This window comes from Triticum urartu, chromosome 3A, assembly GCF_056163025.1.
Source record: "Triticum urartu cultivar PI428250 chromosome 3A, HENAU_Tu73, whole genome shotgun sequence".
Taxonomy (NCBI): domain Eukaryota; kingdom Viridiplantae; phylum Streptophyta; class Magnoliopsida; order Poales; family Poaceae; genus Triticum; species Triticum urartu.
Window position 1 is genome coordinate 658,597,458 of NC_141875.1, and position 22,377 is coordinate 658,619,834.

Genomic DNA, 22,377 nt, shown 5'->3' on the forward strand with positions numbered 1-22,377 from the left:
ATTCTAGCTAGTTGAAGTTGGTTGCCCGTACATTTGTCAGTGTTAGCGCCTTGTGACTGAACTTGCCACGGGGGCCCCCTATGAGTGTTTTGGTCATAAGAACCTGTGAGAAAATGACAGTGTATGACATAAGTAGAATGTCATTTTCATCGTTGCGAAGATGGCAACTGTTCTCTTCTTTTGTTATCACGCATCATACCTACGCCTGCATACTGTTCTAGTAGTGGCAGCAACGGCCCTGCAGAGATGAGTTGACTGTACTCTGATGCATTCCAAGGGGGCGTTTCTGGCCTTTGAGAACCCCAAGCATCAGTGCCATCTTCGTGATTCATTCTTTCCGTGTCTCGCTTCTTTCCGATGTGTTCTCAATCACTGGATGAACAAGAAGGCATCAACAATCCACAAGAATTGTATTCTTCTGCTGCTTGCACATAGAAGATAGGGATGGCAAGCAACAGGTCAAAATAGGTGGCAGCTACTGACAACGAAAGGTGGCAACTGTCGTTATACACAAGTGGCAATTAATTTTTCCCACCCCCTTCATTCCAAAAATTTTCCTTCCTGCCCTTTTTTAGGGATTCCTACTCATCCATTTCATACCCAACTACTTGCGTCAATTAAACTATGAACTTAAGTTAGTGTCAAACATAGTACATGGTAGATCTGGTGTATTCTGCCTGGCAATTGCGAATATACACTGAACATTGCAGTGTTCTACCCCTATAGCATGGACCCAGTACAAGATCGGGAGATTTTCAGCCTTAAGGATGAGAAGGATGAGATCGGGAGATTTCACCTGGTTTTAGATGATCGTCTCTGGAGGGCTGGGTTGGAGTGGGGGGCTGGGGGTGGGGAGGGTTGGGGTGTGGTTTGCGGTGGGAGCGCCCTACGGATCTGCCCTGGTTGCCATGGCAACCAGAGATGGCCGGCGACGAAGGTCGGGGTTCGAGAGGTGGGGGACGATGGCGGCAGACGAGAGAGGGGATGGATCGAAGGCCGGGAACGGCTGGGTCGTGCGGGCAGCGGGTCGTCTGGCCCGGACGGGGCAGTGCGGGCGGGGTTGCCACACACCGGACGTGCGGGCCGTGCTTTTGTGCGCGCGGACGTGGTCGTGCGGGCCGGTTCCCGTCCATGCCACACGAGGCGTGCGGGCGGGTTCCCGTCCATGCCACACGTGTGGCAGTTATTCGAACCCTTAATTAATTATCCTGTGTGGTCTCTTCTCACGTGATGGATGCCTGCATGCCACTGCATTGATTTTCCTCATGTTCACCCCTTCTGCATCAATTTTTGGTTTTCAAAATTATAAAAGACATATCCTCTAAACCGCGCGTCGAAATCCAGATCCGTTTTCACTGTTGAAACCCTCGCGACGTGCTCTTCAAAAGTAGATCCCCCATGGGCATGTTTCGGCGAACTAGTCTTCCTGCCAACTAAACATCAATGTATGTGCAACTAGACTACATTGTCGCGCCAACTGAGCATATGTGTGTGCCAAAATAGTCCTCCCAACTAAATATCAATGTGTGTGCAACTAGACTACATTACCGCGCCAACTGAGTATATGTGTGTGTGCCAAATAGTCATGCCAACTAAACATCAATGTCTGTGCAACTAGACTACATTGCCGTGTCAACTGAGCATATGTGTGTGTCAATAGTCCTGCCAATTAAACATCAATATGTGTGCAACTAAACTATATTGCCGCGCCAACTAAGCATATGTGTGTGTAAATAGTCCTGTCAACTAAATATCAATGTGTGAACTAGACTACATTATCGCACCAACTGAGCATATGTGTGTGCCAATAGTCCTGCCAACTAAACATCAAAATTGTCATGGTTGCTAGAATGCAATCTCATAGAAAGTTGAATTATGCAATCCAAAAATTGGTTTTGCAAAAAGTTGCACGATGTAGTACTAAAGTTGCACAATACAGTACTAAAGTTGCACCATATAGCACCAAAGTTGGCATCAAAAAAATTTCGTCGAAACATACTCATGCGGGATCTAGTTTCAAAGATCTCATCGCAAGAGTTCCAGCAATGAAAACGGATTTGAATTCCGACGCGCGGTTTGAAAGATATGACTTTTTAAAATTTAAAACTCTGAAATGAATATGCGTGGATCTGTTCTGTTCGGAATGGAGTAATTAGTATGAACGCATTTAATACTAACAACCACATGCACTAGAAGATAAAAAATTAACAACCACATATATGCAAGACGCGGCCGATCAATTCAACCAAATAGTGCGTATGCACTTTTTAGATTTTAGGTATATTAATAAACAATACTCACTAGTGCTAAACCTTGACTAGTTGGCTTGACCATCGAAGAATTGGAGTGCAGTATGAAGAATTTCCGAACACAGAGCTGGTGTCGCGTAGTTTAATAGGACTAAATCTAATCAGGACTAGTGAGGCAAGAAGTAGCACCGGCGGCAGCCTCCAATAACGCGTTAATCACGCTGGGGGCTAATCATGCTGGGGGCTAACCTATTCTTCTTTTAGGGTAACGTCCTGGCTAGTATAGTTAACGCATCGAGCGGCCTGTGAGGCTGGGATGTTCTCGACTGAGCGGCCAGAGGACCAGCGGCCCAGCGCCATGCACGGCCCAGCGCACAGGAATATACACATATGCTTATAAATTTTTTTGGAGCCTCTAAAGTTGATGGGCCCTGTGCGGGCTGCACACTCTGCACCACTATGGGCCCGGCCCTGCTTCATAGCATAGATAGATAAAACTGAACTACGGTGCAACTAGATAAAACTACGGTACAACTAGATAAAAAACTACGGTGCATAACTACTCCGAGTCCTCATCATCATCCTCATCCTCGGAGGTGTTGTCCGAAGTATCGATCCATATATCCTCCCAATGTTCGTCGTCTGACGTGAAGATCGACCTCCCACCTATTTCAACGATATCGCACTGCGATATCGCCAAAGTCTTCAGCCGACGCCGGTCCGCTCGCTTCGCGCGGCACCTTGCCGTCCTCTTTGCCCAGTAGGCGCGCTCGTTGGCGACGTCCTCCGGGTGGCGCCGGCGCCACTCCGCCATGGCTTGCTCGTCCTCCTCGGCGACGAGGAGGCGGCGCTGCAGCCGAATGTGGTCCGCACGGTCCTGCTCCATGATCAGACGAGGCGGAGGGGCGACGGCCTGCGCCTCTTCGCGCGTGTGGACGTCCCGGAAGTTCATCTGCGACGGAGGCCTTTCTAGGCGCCATGCCGACGCGTCGTACGCGCGGGCAGTCTCGTGCGCAGTCCGGAACGTGCTGAGGCCGAGCCGGACGTCGCCGGACCGAATCTCGGCGGAGTACCAGCCGTTGGGGCGCGCGGACGCCGCGGTAGCCTGAATATCCCCGGCGGCACGGCGACATGGTGGCGCGGGGGTGGCAGGGCGCTGGAAACGGCGAGACAGAGGTGGAAGCGGCGAAGTGGCGAGGGGATGGGCGCGTGACAGTGTGGTGGAGCGTGTGGCAAGCGCCGCATTTTATAGGCGCGCGCCAAATCTACCGCGCGAGCTGCCGCTATTTTCCGCGCGCGCGGTAGCTTCCCGCCTCCGCTGAAACGCGTGAAAACTTGCCGCGCGTGCTAAAAAACTAATTACCACGTGCGCGTCTTTTGGCGTGACTGTTGGAAATGCTCTAAAGAAGCAACTGCACCCGTGGAGCATCAGCAGGAGTATTCATTTCAATCGAGTGACGTGCCGTGCGCCGACTGGCTTCCACGTGCTCCAATTTGTCCCCATCGGTCGGGTCATTTTGATCGACTGCCGTGCCGTCTCGCCGAGTGAATATCTTGTCTGTAAGGGGCTGTTTGGTTCTAGGACTAGCATTGCCACACTTGCCTAAGATTAGTTAATCAAAATGAGAGCCACAAGTTGGCAAACCTAAGGGAATCTTGTCATACTTTTTGTGTGTATGTTATGTGGGGCTCAAATGTGACTTGCCTAAGGTGTGGCTTGAACCAAACACTTATCTAAGTTGGTCAAACTTGCCTGACCTTAAATGTAACAATCTTTAGCAAAGTTAGTCACAAACCAAACAGCTCCTTACAGACAAGATATTCAGTCTCCCCATCCTGCAGGTTCATTTTTCTTCCTCTCTTCTCTGACTTTTACTAGAAAAAGAAAAAGATGCGTCCCTGTACTGGTGTCTGGTCAAGTCTCATTCAAACGTCGTCGTCCTTCAATCAACGAGGAGACTCGCCCTGTGTTCAGCGTCAACGAAACCATGTCCAGCATTTTATTGTCCATTTAATCAACCAAACCAGTATGCATTGCTGGCTAGTGTGCAGAGTACGTGCTGCATGCCCTACAAAAGCGAAGAACTGGTCTAAAGAAAGCTCAGAACTGAAAATTTCGGTACGCTGGTTATATCAAGTTCAAGTGGAGTTCATCGCAAAAAAAAAAGTTCAAGTGGAGTATCTTTTTTTTGATAAAAAGTCCAAGTGGAGTTAATAGATGCCAATTAGGCTGTCGGGCGAGGAATGACCACGGGGTTCGTTGGTTGGTTGGTTAAGGCCCGGTTCGCTGGGCCATCAAGTTTGACCGGAGCCTGGCCCACTCGCACTGCCGCATTCACGAGCTTATCCATTCCCGTCCTCCATCCCATCATCACGAAAATAAAGAAAGAAAAATCTGGAGAGGCCACACTGCCGGCGCCCATTGGTGGAGACCCGGCAGCGAAAGGAACGGACAGGGACGCCCAGGAATCTCTAGATGCACCACCACTGCTACACCCACATAGCACCTAGTAGTACTCGTGCACAAGTTGCATCAAACATTCCCCAAAAAAGGAAAACAGTTGCATGGCAATTTTACATTTTAAATATAGAAACTTTACATGGAGTTACATTCGGATTCGTTTGGAATTTGCAGTATGAATCTCTACTATTACATGAGAGTTGATGGTCGTACGCCCGATGTAGAGACCCCTGCCCCGGGGGGGGGGGGGGGGGGGGGGGGGGCGGGCTGCAATGACTGAATCCAATGAAATCAAATCTTTTGCAACTCCTGCAACGATAGATATGCAATAACACGGTCAAATGAAATCAAATCAAACCATTATAGCTGTATGTCAGACATGAGCAATCAGATCTTTTACATTAACTCAATCAAATCAAATCATTTTGTATATTAGAATATGGTGGGTCACGATTATGTTGAACCTATAGAATATGTATGCCTCCATCACAACGCACAGACAATTAGCCAGCGCCACCTGTGTCTCAAAATGTGTATCAAAAAACGTGCTGTACTTTGAGGCAGGGGGGTACAAAATAAATAGTCATGTTGTATTTCTCTCGAAGCAATCCATAACTTTTTTTTCCCTGTGAGCAATCCAAAACTTTTTTTTCCCTGTGAGCAATCCAAAATAAATAGGCTGCAATGCAGATATAACCAGCTACTACGTGTCAGGGTCGTGATAGGCTGCAGTATTCCAGATATAGCATAGTAGCTGCTCCAAGTGTACAGGTCCAAGTGGATGTAACAAAATGCGTGGATGCAGTTGTTGTCTGACAGCTTTCCTCCCCCTTTCCACCATTCCTCCATTTTACCCCGCCTGCCTCAGTCAGTCTCAGTCGCCTCACTCAGTTGAGTTGTAGTACCTCCACCAACCACTGCTTGAACTCCAAAAGAGGGCAGTAAAAACTAGAGTTAATATCATCAGGAGTCACAAAACTTGCGCTCAATGTTCAGTTTGGTATTAAAACTTTAAAAATATGAATTTGTGGTCATCTAACTTGCGTTCTCGTGCAAATACGGTCACTTCGCTCGTATTTAGAAATATCCCGCGCTGACTGGAACCGCTCGGTGCTATGTGCTCGTTTATTCTTTTGCAGAAGCATCCCTCATTTTATATTTAATTAAACAGAAGCCCTTTAATAATATGTGTGGATCCCACTTGTCAGGACTAATAGTGGGACAATAAAAAAAGGGGCTGGGGTGATTCAAACCCTCAACCTCGTATACAATAAGCGTGCTAGCCAGTGACCACCAATTATATGTTTTTTTATCGTATCCACCAACTATATGTTCGTGCACATATATATTGGCTACAGTTTTGTTACACTATTTTTTTCCCGGGTTCTGAAAAATCTGAGCTTTTTACGCCAAAGAAATTCTAATGAAAAAAACCGCATCAAAATATATAATGCTTAACCCACAACGTACAAAACTTAGCGGCCGGAAAAAAATTCCAAGTTTCATAATACCTCGGAAATTCCACTTTTTTGGCCTAAAATGTCAAAACAAATTTTGAATTCAAATATTTTTAATGTCTAATTATTTAGTTTATCAAGAAAATTAAATAAGTTATCAAATATTTGGCCTAGGAAAAAAACAAAAATACAAGTAATTGTCGTGGCTAAAATACAAAGTTTAGGGTAGCGTTCATGTTAGAGTCTCTACATCCAACGAGGCGCTAGATGGAGTTGAAGAAAAAGAAAATATTAGGTAGCCTGTGAGAGAAAGTCGGGGCGCCCGGGGACTATTTTTGCATCGACGCCAGCCAGAATCCTGGATCCGAACTACTGGACGCCCGATACTATATGGCCGATGTTCAAACGATGATCAATCTAATGAGTGTGCTCCACTTTGCTATACAGATGGATGATTGGATTTGCACATCGTGCAAAGATCGGGTGTATAGGAGCACTTATCCTGGATTCAGATGGGAATAGCACCTAACTACCTGGAATTTAACCTTGGCGCTCATCCTTAGCGCCCCCGTTGTAGATGCCCTAACAGGTACTTGGTGTCGTGGTTAACTCCTGCGCTTTCGCATTTGAGGTATATAGATCAATTTTGTAGCTCCCCTTTTTCTGCAAAATTATCCATGCGCTCAGGTTACGAACTCCTGGTTGACACACTGATAGATGGGCCCTATGTGGATTAGCCTAACATGTTGTTCATATCCTACTGATTAGTGGCCTCACCCTTAAATTACCCACTAGACATATGAGCCTTTCTACGTAATTGACCAACACAAACTTGACAGCCTATTCTGTGTAATTAAATAATGTTTAGTTGTGCATGTTCATCGTCAACCGGGGCTGGTGAGATGGATGCATGTCTTAGTGTTTTACTAATAGGTCCTGGCGAACCTCATCTGGCACATCTTTTTTTCATTATACTTGAGGCCTTCTGCGTGTAATTAAATAAATTGCAAAGGGTTTCTAAAAAAACCAGCATGCTAGGGTCAGCCAATGCCTTGTGCACTCCGGGACATTGACAGGTGGGCCTTCGCCGGGCTGGCTCGCAAAAAGAAAAAGCAGGCTATATGGCTGGATATGAGAGGAATCGCCGTATTTGCACAAGAACGCAAGTTGAATGATCATAAATTTATATTTTTAAAATTTTAGCATCAAACTGAACATCAAGCACAATTTTGTGACTACCGATAATATTACCTCTAAAAACTACTCCACCAAAGCACTTCATCACTCAAGTTACCAGCCTAGATCCTAACCCTAACCCTAACCCCGGACAAGATTAGCAGCTCCAAACACACCAAAGCTGAAAAAGGCCCAAAAAGCCAGGAAATGACAGCGGGGGAGGGGCAGGAAAAGACATTGCAGGGGAGGAAGAAAGTCCGGTAAATCCAGAAAGTGGGCGTGGTATCTATCTATCTATCTTTCCCTAGATTTTCTTATTATTCCCCCCCTATCTCCCTCTCTCCTCGGCGTCTTCTTCTCTTCCCTCCCCGTCGCCGTCTGCGGTCCATTATTGGTCTCCTCCTCCTCGTTCTTGCCTGGTTTTTGGGGAAGGGGAGGGAGGCGGGGGGCGCGATTTGGCTGGAGGAAGACGAAGGAGGAGAGGAGGAAAGCTGTTGATTTTGGGGGACGGACGGGCGGACGGACGGCAGGTTGGTGTGGTTGTTTTGCGTGTGGGCGTGGAGATGGACCCCAAGTTCCCCCCTCCCCCACCGCTAAACAAAGCGGAGCCCACCTCCGCGGCGACGGCCACCACCACCTCCTCCACCTCCACCCCGCCCGCCCAGCAGCAGCACCAGCAGCTGGATCGCGAGCAGTACCGCCACCCGCCGCAGCAGCAGGAGCAGCAGCCGCCGCAGCACCAGCAGCACCTGCAAATCCAGGTGCATCAGCAGCAGGAGGATGGGGGCGGCGGAGGAGGCGGGGGGAAGGAGCAGCAGCAGCAGCAGGTGGTGGTGGCGGCGGCGGCGGCGGGGGACAGGAGGGTGCAGGCGCTGGGGCCGAAGCGGAGCTCCAACAAGGACCGCCACACCAAGGTGGACGGCCGGGGGCGCCGGATCCGGATGCCGGCGCTCTGCGCGGCGCGGATCTTCCAGCTCACGCGCGAGCTCGGCCACAAGTCGGACGGCGAGACCGTGCAGTGGCTGCTGCAGCAGGCCGAGCCGGCCATCGTCGCCGCCACCGGCACGGGCACCATCCCGGCGTCCGCGCTCTCCTCCGTCGCGCCCTCGCTCCCCTCGCCCACCTCCGCGCTCGCCGGCCGCCCGCACCACCACCACCACATGTGGGGCCCGCCGCCGGCCTCCGCGGGCTTCTCGCAGGCCGGCTTCATGAACTCCTCCGGCGCCGACGGCGGGGGCATCGGCGGCCTCATGCAGCGGATTGGCCTCCCCGCCGGGATCGAGCTGCCGGGCGGCGGCGCGGGGGGCATGGGCGGCCACATCGGGTTCGCGCCCATGTTCGCCGGCCACGCCGCCGCCGCCATACCGGGGCTGGAGCTCGGCCTGTCGCAGGAGGGCCACATCGGGGTGCTCAGCCAGTTCTACCATCAGGTCGGCGGCGCCGCCGGGGCCAGCGGGCAGCTGCAGCATCCGCACCCCCACCAGCATCACCACCACGAACAGCACCACCACCACCAGCAGCAGCAGCAGGAGGACGGGGAGGACGAGCGCGAGGACGGCGACTCCGAGGAGGAGTCGGGGCAGTAGCAGGCTGCTGTCCACTTGTTATCACCACATCTGTTTCTGTTAATTTCTGCAGAAGGAGAAACCAAGGAAGGAGAGAAAACTGTATGCACGCAGCTATGGCGACGCTTTGATTACCTTTAGGTTGTTGTTGTTCGTTCTTGGGGTTGTGATGAGTTTTTATGTCGATTTTTTTCACTTGTGGTGTCCAAAACTCAAAAGAGGCTTCTTGCTCTGGGCTTTTAGTGGAATGGATCAGGGATTCAGGGTCATCCTCAGCTCCTACTCCTGCTGCTCTTTTGATCATCGCCAGAATTCCCTCCGGTTCAGGTAAAAAACTCGATCATTTTCTGCATTCCGTTTGTCGGATTATTTGAGCAGGGAGCTTGATTGACTGATGAGCCTTTTGTTTTGTGTCCTTATTGCAGGTGTACAATAGTTGAGAGCTGGATGATTTCGATCGTCCTTCCTTGAGTGAGTGCCTTATTTGTTGTTATTGCAAGGTGTGTAGATATTCAGGTAATTTTGCAGCTAGGGAGGTGTTCTTTTATAGGAGCAGTGATCTGCTCTTGAGCGATCAAGATGATGGCTGGCAATTTTATCCTCCCTTCACGGGCAATTTCTGCAACGAAAATATGATACAATAATAAACATTTCTAGATCCCTGATTCTGTATGCTTATCTTCTTAGACAATCATTTTATATAGCATTATCCTTGTTTGCTTCATTTGTGTTGGACCAATGATTCTTTTAATTATTTTTCTCGTCAGCATAACAGTTGCACTACTTTCTCTTGCTTCTAATGTACTCCCTCCAATCCATAATAAGTGCCGTGGTTTTAGTTCAAATTGAACTAAAACCACGACACTTATTATGGATCGGAGGGAGTAGTAATCTAGTATATTTGCTAGCTAGGTGGAACTGTCTATAAATAGGGTAAGGCAGTAGAATGTTCAGCAGATGTAGTCGGGATGGTGAAATGTTTTTAGCATTTAGATGTGCATGAATACTAAATTTATTGCACAGAATTGTACAAAATGCCATGTCTTCGTTTGATTCAGAGGCAAAGCTGAAAATCTTTCAACTTGGTCCATCATAGAATCTGGTACGGTGGTAGCTGTGAAAAGTGTCTAGAAATATTTCTGTTTAAATGTCAAAAATACCATTGGTTCACCATAGGGCAGGCAAGCATGTCAGACATTTGGGCTGTTCCACAATGATAAGGTGGATACACACACAATAGCATGGATTAACATTAACTCTGATTTGATAAACCTTTCACAAGGTGTTTTGCAAGCAAATGGCTAAAACTATAGCTAGGTTGATTATACCTTCTTTGCTCTCCTTTAATCCGGAGTCTGGAAAAGTTTCAAACACCCGGTGCCCACCGTCTGTGATTAGCTTATATACCCTTGTCGTCTATTTTTCTTGTCATGGTGAAGATCACTAGCCACTATTATCAGCAGAAGTTGTGGTGAACTGGTTTTGTAGATGGGTAATATGGGGAAGCTGCATTCCATTTCTATGAGCTTTAGGAACTTTATTTGCCAGCTCATCCAACACTAACAACATTTGTGCCCTTTTTCCTGGTGGGGCAGTAGAATGCACTCATCTAGCCGAACAATAAAAACACGCCACCGTGTCAAGAGAGAATTATAATAAGAACCACTTTACCAGTTGGAGAGCAGCATGTTCATTGTGGTCATCAAGAGATAACAAAAGAAAAAGAAAAGAGAAAAAAGGGTGTCTCTTTCTGTGTGGGCAGCATGATCATGCTGGCAAGTGCCTATTTCTTAACAGTTCAGTGCTTGTTTATCATGGCCTGGACCGCTGCCTGCCTGCTCCCCAATGGAAGCCAGTCATGGCTCTGGTTGGGGTTGAAACTAGTTCAGTTTTGATGCTGCCTTGGTTTCTTTTGTGTTTGTTTCATTGTTTGCATGGATCCATCCATCAATTCATGTTTTACCTCTTCAGTCTGCATGGAGTGACTTGAGTCCATTCATGTTTTTGCTTATTATAAGTGCATCCATGAGATCTTCCATAAATGTGAGACAGAGCATCTGATGATCTGAGCGTGCGTTCATGTTTGGCATGGCATCTGTTGGATCTTGCCTAGTTGCCATGAACCAGACTGCGTGAGGTGCTCTGATGTCGTCAGGTCACATGGTGTGGGCTGCCAATGGTGGTAGGGTGGCAGCAAACATCAGCAGCGTCGCATCGCCCTACTCTGAACTGAAATGTGCCTTCGCATCCTCCAAGAAACAGATTTCTGTTGCTCGTCTGATAAGGTGGGGGGTTATTTCTGGTGACCTCATGCATGCTTCCCATCTGCTACTACTACCCTATCCCAGTCACATTTATTCTGTGTGTCTCGAGAGAGGAATAGACGTCTGCCGTTCCGTTGCGGTTTATGCCAGATTTGGATTCTGAACAGGTTTTGGAGGGGTATGATGTGTTCTTCCGTTATGCAATGCACGTGTGCTTGCGCCTCCATTTTCCCACTTTCTGTTTGATTTGTACTGCCTCTGTCTGGAATTACCTGTCGCTCAAACAGATGTCTCGTCCGTGACGAGTAATTCCGGACGGAGGGAGTATTTGTTTACAGGCACGCGAGTCACGCCGCTCTTAAACAACGCCAGCAACAAGCGCCATGATTGCTCGCACCACTCACCTTTGCTGCTGAGATTATGGGATGATTATCAGTTAGTGTGGACAGTGTCATGCAAAAGCTCCTCTAGCTTTGTTTAGCAAGCAGTCTCTTTTGACGCTTTTGCTGTGATCCAAGTCAGCACTGTGATAGTACTTCTCTGAAGAAGACAAGTGTGATTCATGCTCGCCGGAATTTGGTTCTTTACCCGAATTTGAGCCTGGTAGTACATTTGAAAAAGCATGTTCACTTGGGTGTACAAGTGGTCGCCATCAGTCCATGATGGGGCAGCATGCTGGATTCATATATATTCTCCTACGATTCAAAGGCGTGGAAAAGTTACGTCGAACCGAATATCCCACCGAACTGATAGGATTTGGCGCAGCCTTGTGATGCTCAGAGAACTCCAGAGGAACAACTATAGTTTCGTTTTAACGCTTGTGCTAAATCTCAGTCGCATTTGATAAGTCTGTGTGTTGTCGTTAATTGTCTGCCCGTGTGTAGCCTGGCTAGGGCTGTTTCTCCTGTTATTAGATATTTGGAATAAAGTTAATGAATTGAGAACAGGGCAGTAGCCCAACGGTTCGGGTCGCAGTGTTGCACCCGGCAACCAGAGATCGACTCGTGGTATTCTCGCTAAGGAACCATCTGAACTAATAAAGTCGTAAGCCCAGACAAGGATTCCTTTTTTCTTTCCAGAAACATCGCAATTTCTCCTCGCGGCCCTCGGACAAGGCCCGGCCAAATTCTCGGAGCAGTACTCCCGCCGCTCCAGCACCTTTCCTCACCGCCGTCATCCACTAATCAAGGTCACCTCAATCTTTTAGAGTAATTTTGATCCAAAAATGTCCGTACGTGTCTGTTTAGATCGAAATGAAAACGATACGCAAACAAACGAGCGTCTGTATTTTGTATTTTGTTCACGCACGACTCATTTCAAGCCCAAGTCTGGAATGAGTTTATGTCGATGCGTGCCTTTGTCACCCTGGCACGTATTGTATCCGTTTACCCGTTTAGTTCGAAACGGGTACAATATGTGCCCAACGCAAACGAACGAGTGTCCGTATTTTGTCTGCGCACGACCCATTTTAGGCCCAAATTCTCGGAGCAGTACTCCCGCCGCTCCAGCACCTTTCCTCACCGCCGTCATCCACTAATCAAGGTCACCTCAATCTTTTAGAGTAATTTTGATCCAAAAATGTCCGTACGTGTCTGTTTAGATCGAAATGAAAACGATACGCAAACAAACGAGCGTCTGTATTTTGTATTTTGTTCACGCACGACTCATTTCAAGCCCAAGTCTGGAATGAGTTTATGTCGATGCGTGCCTTTGTCACCCTGGCACGTATTGTATCCGTTTACCCGTTTAGTTCGAAACGGGTACAATATGTGCCCAACGCAAACGAACGAGTGTCCGTATTTTGTCTGCGCACGACCCATTTTAGGCCCAAATTTGGGATGAGTTTGCGTCGACGCGTGCCCTTGTCACCCTGTCAGTTGGTGGCACATCCACCCTCATTTTCCACCCTTTTTCAAAAAACCTTCCCGCCCGCTCGCCATGGACGGCGCGCTGAACCCGACATCATGGTCGGCATCGCCTCCACCATCGACAAGCCCCGCACCCACAAAAAGGCGACGGCGCCCAAGAAGGTGCGGACGGACGCACATCGGTCCGTTTAGTCAGCCAAGAGGGCTGACCGGAGGCAGGTGCAGACCGACAGGCTGGAAGCCGCTGCCGCCAACAGGAGGCCACCATCGCGAAGAACAAAGTCCTCGTCATTGTGGCTACGCAACAAGCCCTCCTCTACCTAGGGTTCAACGATGGCCCCGGTCAGCACGGGCTCGTCGCTGCCGCCATGGTCGCGACCAACATGGGCTTGTCGGCAGTCCGTTCGACACGACAAGAGTCGCCGCGCACGTCCACCACGCCACAGACGAGGGCTTCCATCCCCAACCGTAGGCCTCCCGTTTCTCTACCTCTCCCGTAGACCGATCGCCGGAGTCAAGCATGGACGCGGGGGCCGCGCCCGCACCCATGGCCATCAGCCTCAACGCCACATCGGTGGCCGGCGGGTCGTCCACCCGGGGCCAAAGGAAACGACCGCATGAGATCCCCACCGGCATGCGTCCCAACGCCTGCAACCTGTTCTGCACAATGCCGGCAATGGCACATGATGATAGGGCCAATCATTTCATCATGGAGAACATTTTCGAGGCGGCGCCGGTGGTGCGGCCTTCGATCCCGACGAGACCCAAAGCCAAGATTGTCGTGACACCTTCACGTCAGGCCACGATGGCACGGCCGGCCCCTTCATGCAAGGCTATGGTGGTACTACCGACCCCTTCACGCAAGGCCAAGATGGCATGGGCAACACGTTCCCGCAAGGCCACGAGTTCCCAGACGACTACGACCTAGAAGAAGAAGACGAAGTGGACATCGAGGAGGAGCCTTTGTTTGCCGGCAAGCTCACCACCCAAGCCAATGCAAACAAGAAGCACCAAAGCATTCGGACGAAGGAATACACAAAGAATAATGACAAACTCCTTTGTGAATGTTGGAGAGAGATTTGACAAGATCCCAAGATCGTCGCCGAGCAAAAGGGATCCACCTTTTGGTTGAGAGTTCATTGCTAGTTCCATGAACGCAAGAAGTTCGTGACGTACAAGATGGAGAGCAAGCGTGGTTGGGTGTCTCTCTCGAAGCATTGGAGGGTCATACAACAAGAGTGCAACAAGTTTTGTGCCACCCTTGAGAGCATGGAGGGCCGTCCCGTGAGAGGCCTCAGCATCAAAGACATGGTATACATTCCTCTATCTTCATTCCCGTTTCTATTTGTTCCGTGCTTGCACGTCCAATGCACATATGAATATGCATTTGTGGCTTCATTTGTAGGCATTCCAAGCTTTGGAAGCATTCAAGGCCCAACATAGGAACAAGCCATTCACCCTCACTCATTGTTGTATGATCATAAAATGCGACGAGAAATTCAAGGAACAATATGCCGCCCTCAAGAACAATGGAGGGCCGATAGCCGTTAAGGACCATGGTGAGGGAGAAGCCATGGCCACGGGGAAAGAGCAACTCGAAGAAAGAGCAAATGAAGACCTACAAGGAGATACAAATGAGGAAACTCAAGATGGAGGCAGAGATGCAAGCGAAGAAGCTCGAGATGGAGGCGGAAATGCATGCGAAGAAGCTTGAGATGGACCGGGCGTGCAAGTGAAGAAGCTCGAGGTCGAGGCTACCAAAGGCAAAACCAAAGCAAAAGAAGTGGCGCTCGCTTGCATGATGAAGGGAGTGAATTACAAAAACAACCACATTTTAAGTTCACATCCGAATTTGCCACCACATTCCTTAGGCGCCCCAAAAATCTACCAGTTTCCTTGCTAATTTTTTTAATAAACACTAATAATCGATTTGGATGATTTAATCCAATCTCTGACAGAAAGGACCCGCCTGTAAGCGCTGACATGGCACCAAAAGTCAAATAAAACATGTTGACTGTTAAATTAGACAGAGGGCTCACTGGTCAGGAACCCCTCCCCCATGATCCCACGAGCTCCACATCTGGAGCCGCCCGTGTGTCCTCGACCAGATGGCCGGCGCCGCCCAGCGACCTCTCCTCATGTGCTCCGCCCCTCACGTCTTCTCCCTCCTGGCGTCGGCGAGATCCACCGCCCCACGTCCCATCACGCACAACCACATACCGGATCCCGTGATGCAACCCCTCCCCTGCCCCGACGATATGTCTCCTCCTCTCCGGCGTGCGACGAGCCTGTCCCCAGCTCCGATCTCTTCGCGTGCGGCGGCGTTGCGGTTCCTGACCGAGGCTTGGGTGCCCGCCGAGGAGCAACCTTGCGTGCTGCGGCCGCTGAGCTCTTGGGCCGGGGCGCCGTGACCAGGGAAGCCCTCCTGTGGCTGCCCTTCTCCCCCGAGGCCACCGGCGTGGCTGTCGGAGTTGCTTTTCGAGCCCCTCTATCAACGCCTATCTTCCCTCCGACGATGATTGTGCTCACAGGCACAACAACCTCCCTACAAGGGCTCCATTGTAATCTAATTTTGTTTCTAGGGTGATTTTTGCAATTTTGCAGGGACCCTTTTGTTAGTTCAGCTGATGACTCGTGGACCCTTTCTAGGGTGTTGACTGTTTTATGCCATGTCACTGCTTATAGGCGGGCCCTTTATGTCAGAAATAGGATTAAATCACCCCAAATCGATCATTAGTGTTTATTGAGAATATTAGCAAGGGAACTGGTTGATTTTTGGGGCGCCCAAGGAATATGGTGGCAAATTCGGATGTGAACTTGAAATGTGGTGGTTTTTTGTAATTCACTCTGATGAAGGAGGTGAAGATCATGACAATGGACTTGAGCACGATGTCCCCTGGGAAGAGGTCTTGGTTCGGGAGATGCAGAGGGAGATGCTCAAACTTGATAATTGATCTATGACGGAGATCATCGTCTTTTTTGTATGCTGGCAAATATGCCATGACCATGACCAAGGTGTATGGCGTGGTTTTTTGTGTGTTGGCAAGTGTGGCGGCTGATGGCAAATACGCCAGCATGAACTGCCTGATTTGAATTGTGAACAAGCCGTGGAGGGGTCGGCCTGATAGTAGTATTATCGTTCTTTGTAATCTACTAGGGTTTTACGCTGACTGGCACGCACACTTGTTTTGTACTCCGAGTACTAGCGAGCTGTGCAATGCAAGTGTAGTTGTAAACGCTGGCACGCGAGTCACGCCGCTATTGAAAATACCAGTAACAAGCACCATGATTGCTCGCACCACTCACATTCGTTGTGAGGTTATAAGATCAGTGTGTGGCAGTGTCATGCAAAAGTTCATCTAGGAGTATTAGATTAAAACCAATTGCATATGCTTATCGCTCATGAAAAGCGGCACAGGTGGGTAGTTGGAGGCAACAACATCTGTTCCTCCATGGGCGGCAGTTTTATTCCCTGCGGCGGGCGACATCACGTTCACATGGACGCTCGCGTTGTGTCCGTCCACTCTTTTCCGAGGCCGCTCCGCTTTGTTTAGCAGTCACTCACACTTTTGACGCTTTTGCTGTGATCCAAGTCAGCGTTGTGATGTTTCTCTCAAGAAGACAAGTGTGATGCTCGCCGGTATTTGGTTCTTCACCGGAACTTGAGCCTGGTGGTAGTACATTTCAAAAAGGCATGTTCACTTGGGTGTACAAGTGTCGTACATTTCAAAAAGGCGTGGAGAAGTACGTCGAGCCGGATGTCTCACCGAGAACTGATAGGATTTTGTGATGGTCAGGAAACTCCAGAGGAACAACTATAGTTTCATTTGACGCTTGTGCTAAATCTCAGCCCAATTTGATAAGCCTGTATGCTTGTCGTTAATATGCTTGCTCGTGAAGTCGTGAGTAGCCTGGCTAGGGCTATTTCTACTATTATTAGATACGTAGACATAAGTGTAATATACGTCGATTGAAGGTCATCAACCGAGAACGGGGTTGTAGACCAATGGTTTGGGTCGTAGTGGTGCACCGAACAACCAACATATGGTTTTTGGTAAGTCCGGAAAATGATTCCTTCATTTTGGAGAAAAAACCCGGCATTACCTTTAGGCGAATCAATCTGCTTTTTTTTTTTACTGTTTTCTTGGTTTTTTTTTCTGTTTCCATTGCTTTTTTAAAATGATTTTCTTCCTTCCTTACTCGGTTTTCACCAGTTTTGTTGTTTTTCCTTTGTTCTCCTCCAATTTTTCTTTGGTTTTCTTTTTTCCTTCTTCATTTTTTGTTTTTCCTTTATTTTTTCTTATGTTTGTTTTCGTTTTCACTCTACATTTTTGTACATGTAAAAAACATTTTTTGTATACACGTTCAACATTGTTCGAACACTATTTCAACGTTATTTGAAAAACTTGTTCAACATTTTCATAGTTATTTTTTTTCAAAAAATCAAATACTTGATCAACATTTTTCATATACTCGTTCAAAAAAATTAATACCTATTCAACAATTTTCAAATACGTGTTCAACATTTTCAAATACTTGTTCAATATTTTTCAAATTCTTGCTATGTGCTTGAAAAGATTGCAGGAAATCAAAGCCAGGGAAATTAGACCGGCTTTCAGAGCAGCCCGAAGCAGTTGAACAACGGACAGTATCACGTCTTCACAACCAGCACTTGCAAGCGCGACCGCAAACATCAGAAACGAGCCGTCAACGTGGTTGAGCCGCCTGTTCCCAAAAATATCTGAACTGGTCTGAGCAACCGGTCGTTTGGAGTCGTGATGATCACCCCCTCAAGTCTAGAATCTGGGTTGTCTTGCCTTGCTGGTAGCGCCTCAAGTCGGTGGTTGTAAACTCACTAATGTGCTTATGGATGGTGACAGTAGTATCAACATCCTCTATTATGACACTTTTTATAAGTTCAGAAAATGATTCCTTCATTTTGGAGAAAAAAACCGCAATTACCTTTAGCCAAATCAATCTGCTTTTTTTACTGTTTTCTTGTTTTTTTTCTGTTTCCATTGCTTTTTAAAATGGGTTTCTTCCTTCCTTACTCGGTTTTCACCAGTTTTGTTGTTTTTTCCTTTGTTCTCCTCCATTTTTTCTTTGGTTTTCTTTTCTTCCTTCATTTTTTGTTTTTCCTTTTTTTCCTTATCTTTTTTTCGTTTTCACTCTACATTTTCGTACATGTAAAAAACATTTTTTGTATACACGTTCAACATTGTTCGAATGCTATTTCAACGTTATTTGAAAAACTTGTTCAACATTTTCATAGTTATTTTTTTTCAAAAAATCAAATACTTGATCAACATTTTTAATACTTGTTCAACATTTTTCATATACTCATTCAAAAAAATTAATACCTATTCAACAATTTTCAAATACTTATTCAACATTTTCAAATACTTGTTCAATATTTTTCAAATTCTTGCTATGTGCCTGAAAAGTCGGCAGGAAATCAAAGCCAGGGAAATTAGACCGGCTTTCAGAGCAGCCCGAAGCAGTTGAACAGCGGACAGTATCACGTCTTCACAACCAACACTTGCAATCGCGACCGCAAACATCAGAAACGAGCCGTCAACGTGGTTGAGCCGCATGTTCCCAAATATCTGAACTGGTCTGAGCAACCCGTCGTTTGGAGTCGTGATGATCATCCTCCTCAAGTCTAGAATCCTGGTTGTCTTGCCTTGCTGGTAGCGCCTCAAGTCGGTGGTTGTAAACTCACTAATGTGCTTATGGATGGTGGCAGTAGTATCAACATCCTCTATTATGACACTTTTAAGCGGATGAATCTGCCCGAAAAACAGCTCCAGCCATCTTCCAGAGTGTTTAATGGGATCGTTCCTGGAAAGTCTGCTTACCCTATTGGCAAGATTAAGCTAGAAGTTGCGTTTGGTACTAAGTTCAATTACAGATCAGAGTTCCTGACGTTTGAGGTGGTTAAGATCAAAAGTCCATATCATGCCCTGTTCGGACGACCGGCTTATGCTCATTTTATGGCATGACCTTGTTATGTTTATCTAAAACTCAAGATGCCTGGACCATGTGGTACCATCACAGTCAATGGTGACAGGAAAATTATGCTCAAATGCGAGGAAGGAGATACATCTTATGCCGAATCTGCCTATGCGACCGAGGAGTTGAAATTTTATCAAGACAATGTTGATCCGGCAGATATGACATCTATGAAAAAGCCCACTACCGAGTCAGATCCCCTGCTCAAATTCAAGTCAGCTAATGATACTAAGCAAGTTGATTTCACCCCTGGTGATTCGTCTAAGCAATTCACCATCAGGGTCAATATGGATCCCAAATAGGAAAGCGCGCTCATTGAGTTCATCCATGAGAATCAGGACATCTTTGCATGGAAACCTTCTGACATGCTTGTAGTACCGAGAGAACTCGCCGAGCACTACCTCAATGTGGATCCTAAGATGAAACCTGTCCGACAATACCTCCTCATTTTAATGAGGAGAGACGCAAGGCCATTGGTGAAGAAGTGGCCTAGATCCTAGCAGTCGGGTTCATAGTTGAAAATTTTCAACCTGAGTGGTTGGCTAACCCAGTCCTTGTTCTGAAGAAAAATGATACTTGGCGGATGTGTGTTGTCACCCCTCGCCGATTACCCCCGCCTATATCTACATGTATGACCCACCATCGAGAGTGCCTAGAGACCAGCAACAGAAGTCGTGGGGAAAATGTCGGTGAAGTAGTACATAGCGCCCCAGATATCCATGTCTTTTCCAATATCCTTAGATCCATCATCGGGGATACCTCATGCGAACAAGACAATGCCTTCAAAAGGGAGAACAATGCGATGTCGTCGTCTGGTCCGAAGGACCTGACCTAGGGTTTACCCCAGTGGTTGAAGAGGGGCATAGATAAATGCCATGGCAATGCCTCTAAGAAGGGGACGACACTCGTGAGTGTCGCCGCTACCAGCATTGGCAAGATGAGTAGGGATTTCTCCTTGACTTGAGTCCAAGCAATCTCATAGCCATCGGAACAAGATCCAGAGACAAGAAAATCAAGTCATTAGTTAGAACCGCCACCACAAGAAGGGGAGTTGAACTGGCCCCACTGATGATGACATGTACCTAGGGTAGGATCATAGGCCTGTCCTAGACACCCTACCCAAGGACATTGCCCTAGAGTCAAGAACATTCAAAGGACAACAGAAGATACCGACTGAAATCACCTTGGAGTGCAATCCACTCGACCGGATATCTCACTCGGATATCCAAATTCCACTCGACTAAGATATAGTCACTCGACCGTACGAAGAATCACTCGGAGTACAGAAGATCTAAAGCCACCTCTAAGTAGCAACGGTTAGGCATTCACCCTGTAGTCTTAAAGGTCATTTATAGTCCTTTATAGCTAGCTTTACCAGTAATGCCCTGTCTTAAAGTACATTGAACCCTGTGTAATTGAGGGCTGGAGGGGTCCGGCGCACTCTATATAAACCACCCCCTCCTCTGGCACAAGGGTTCACACCCCCTGTAACTTTCACGCATAATCCAGTCGACCAAGCCTCCGGGCACCGAGATGTAGGGCTATTACTTCCTCTGAGAAGGGCCTGAACTCGTAAATCTTGTGTGCACAACCTCGCCGTAGTTAGGACCTTGCCTCCTCCTACGTACCCCCTATTCTTACTGCCAGACTTGCTCCCACGATAGTTGGCGCCCACCGTGGGGCCAACATCTTAGCGACTTCCGGTGAGGTTGCAATTTTTCCGATCTTCATCGACATGGTTTCCGGCGGTGGTTTGGCTTTGGGCCACAAGATCCGTCTCGGCGCACTCATTTTCGTTGCCGATGACTCCGCTTGGCTCCAAGAGGCCCCCCTCGACGTCGAGGCACTTCCCATCCGCGGGGCGGCGCACTTCCGAGCGAGTGCCTGCGGCAGCCGTCGACCCAGTATCAGTCGGCTCCCGCGACATCCACTCTCCCTGTTGTATGCCGCCGCAAGCGATTCGGTCGGTCGCGGCTTCAACGGTGGGTGAGGCATGCGGTGGCTCGACAGACAACCACCCCTCAAGTCGCGGCAATCGAGCCCGACGAATCTCTCTACGGACAATTCGACTGGTTCCGCGAAGATTCTTTCCGAGTGCGGAAGCAGCGATCTTGCGGCAGAAGTCCTCATGGTCGACACGCCGCGCAGCCCACCTGGGTTCTGTCACGGTGGCGGTGGCGATGGCGGCGGCGGCCCATCACACGATCATGACGAATATCATCCTAAAGCCCTCACTTCGGAACAAAGGGACGAGCTACATTGTCGCAACATGGAGGCGCTCCACACCCCCATCATTGGGGAGACTTCCGAGGCTCGGGCCTTGGAGGCTGCGCGCCTGGCCACCTTGGCTGAGCGCGCACGCCTAGAGAATCTCCAGCATTTACTCGACGAGCGTGCCCATCGGCAGATCCCCGAATCCAGTCAACGTCATCGACAATTGTTTCCACTTGAACCTCAGGTATATCGCACGCCAATCCAGAATCTTGCAGATGCAACTCGTATAGCAGAGTCGATTCAGCCATCCCGTTCAGAGGCTGGTAGAGGTTTGCTGCAGATCCGTGCTCTGCTCCGAGCGGCGGGGGAACAAAACTCAGATGTTTCTCAGTCGCGCAACAGGATCCATAGCAGATCTATGGTTGCGGACACAGTTTAGTCGGCTCACAGTCCAAGATCGCCTCCGCGGCGTGAAGATCGTGGACACCGCTAGGATCAGTACTTGGATCAGGGGCACGGACAGTATGATCATCGATATGGCCGTGATGACCACCGTCGAGTGCCTACGCCCCCTCCGAGAGGCGGATCATACGCACCCCGGCGGTATGATGACAGGCGCCCGTATGATGATGAGTGGAGATCCCCAGTCAACCCAAGAGAGCCTGGATTTGATGCAAGATCACTCCTTGTACAAGGTCTGGTCGACAGGGGCCGGGCACACAGAGAAGGACAAGACAGACACCGTCCGAGTGGAAGCAGAGTACATGTTTCTGGACCTGAATGTTTTAGCAAAGCCATCCAAGCAGCTGAGACCCCCCCAACTTCAGGTTGGCGACGGGTGTGAGTAAGTTCACCGGTGAGTCGAAGCCCGACACTAGGGTAGAAGATTACTGAGTGGCAGTGCAGATTGGTGGAGGCAACGACGACGTAGACATGAAGCACCTCCCCCTGATGCTCGAGGGTTCAGCAAGAGCTTGGTTGAATCAGTTGGCCCCTGGAAGTATTTTCAGTTGGGAAGAATTGGCCCGAGTGTTTATCAAAACATTCGAGGGAACCTACAAGCGACCTGTTGGAATGATTGAATTGCGGCACTGCATTCAGAAACAAAATG

General features: G+C 48.5%; 2 protein-coding genes across 2 annotated transcripts; one reads left to right on the forward strand and one right to left on the reverse strand.

Annotated features, from left to right (window-relative positions):
- Positions 1-2,808: 2,808 nt before the first annotated feature.
- On the reverse strand, positions 2,809-4,084 carry LOC147981146 (uncharacterized). Its single transcript, XM_087515881.1, has 2 exons — positions 4,046-4,084; positions 2,809-3,405 (listed from the first exon to the last, which is right to left on the reverse strand). The coding sequence occupies exons 1-2, from the start codon at positions 4,082-4,084 to the stop codon at positions 2,809-2,811; spliced, it is 636 nt and encodes a 211-aa protein (XP_087372007.1).
- Positions 4,085-7,651: 3,567 nt separating this feature from the next.
- Positions 7,652-9,632, forward strand: LOC147981147 (transcription factor TCP20-like). The gene is made up of 2 exons (XM_087513839.1): positions 7,652-9,235; positions 9,334-9,632. The coding sequence occupies exon 1, from the start codon at positions 7,907-7,909 to the stop codon at positions 8,927-8,929; it is 1,023 nt and encodes a 340-aa protein (XP_087369965.1). The 5' UTR covers positions 7,652-7,906; the 3' UTR covers positions 8,930-9,235; positions 9,334-9,632.
- Positions 9,633-22,377: the final 12,745 nt, after the last annotated feature.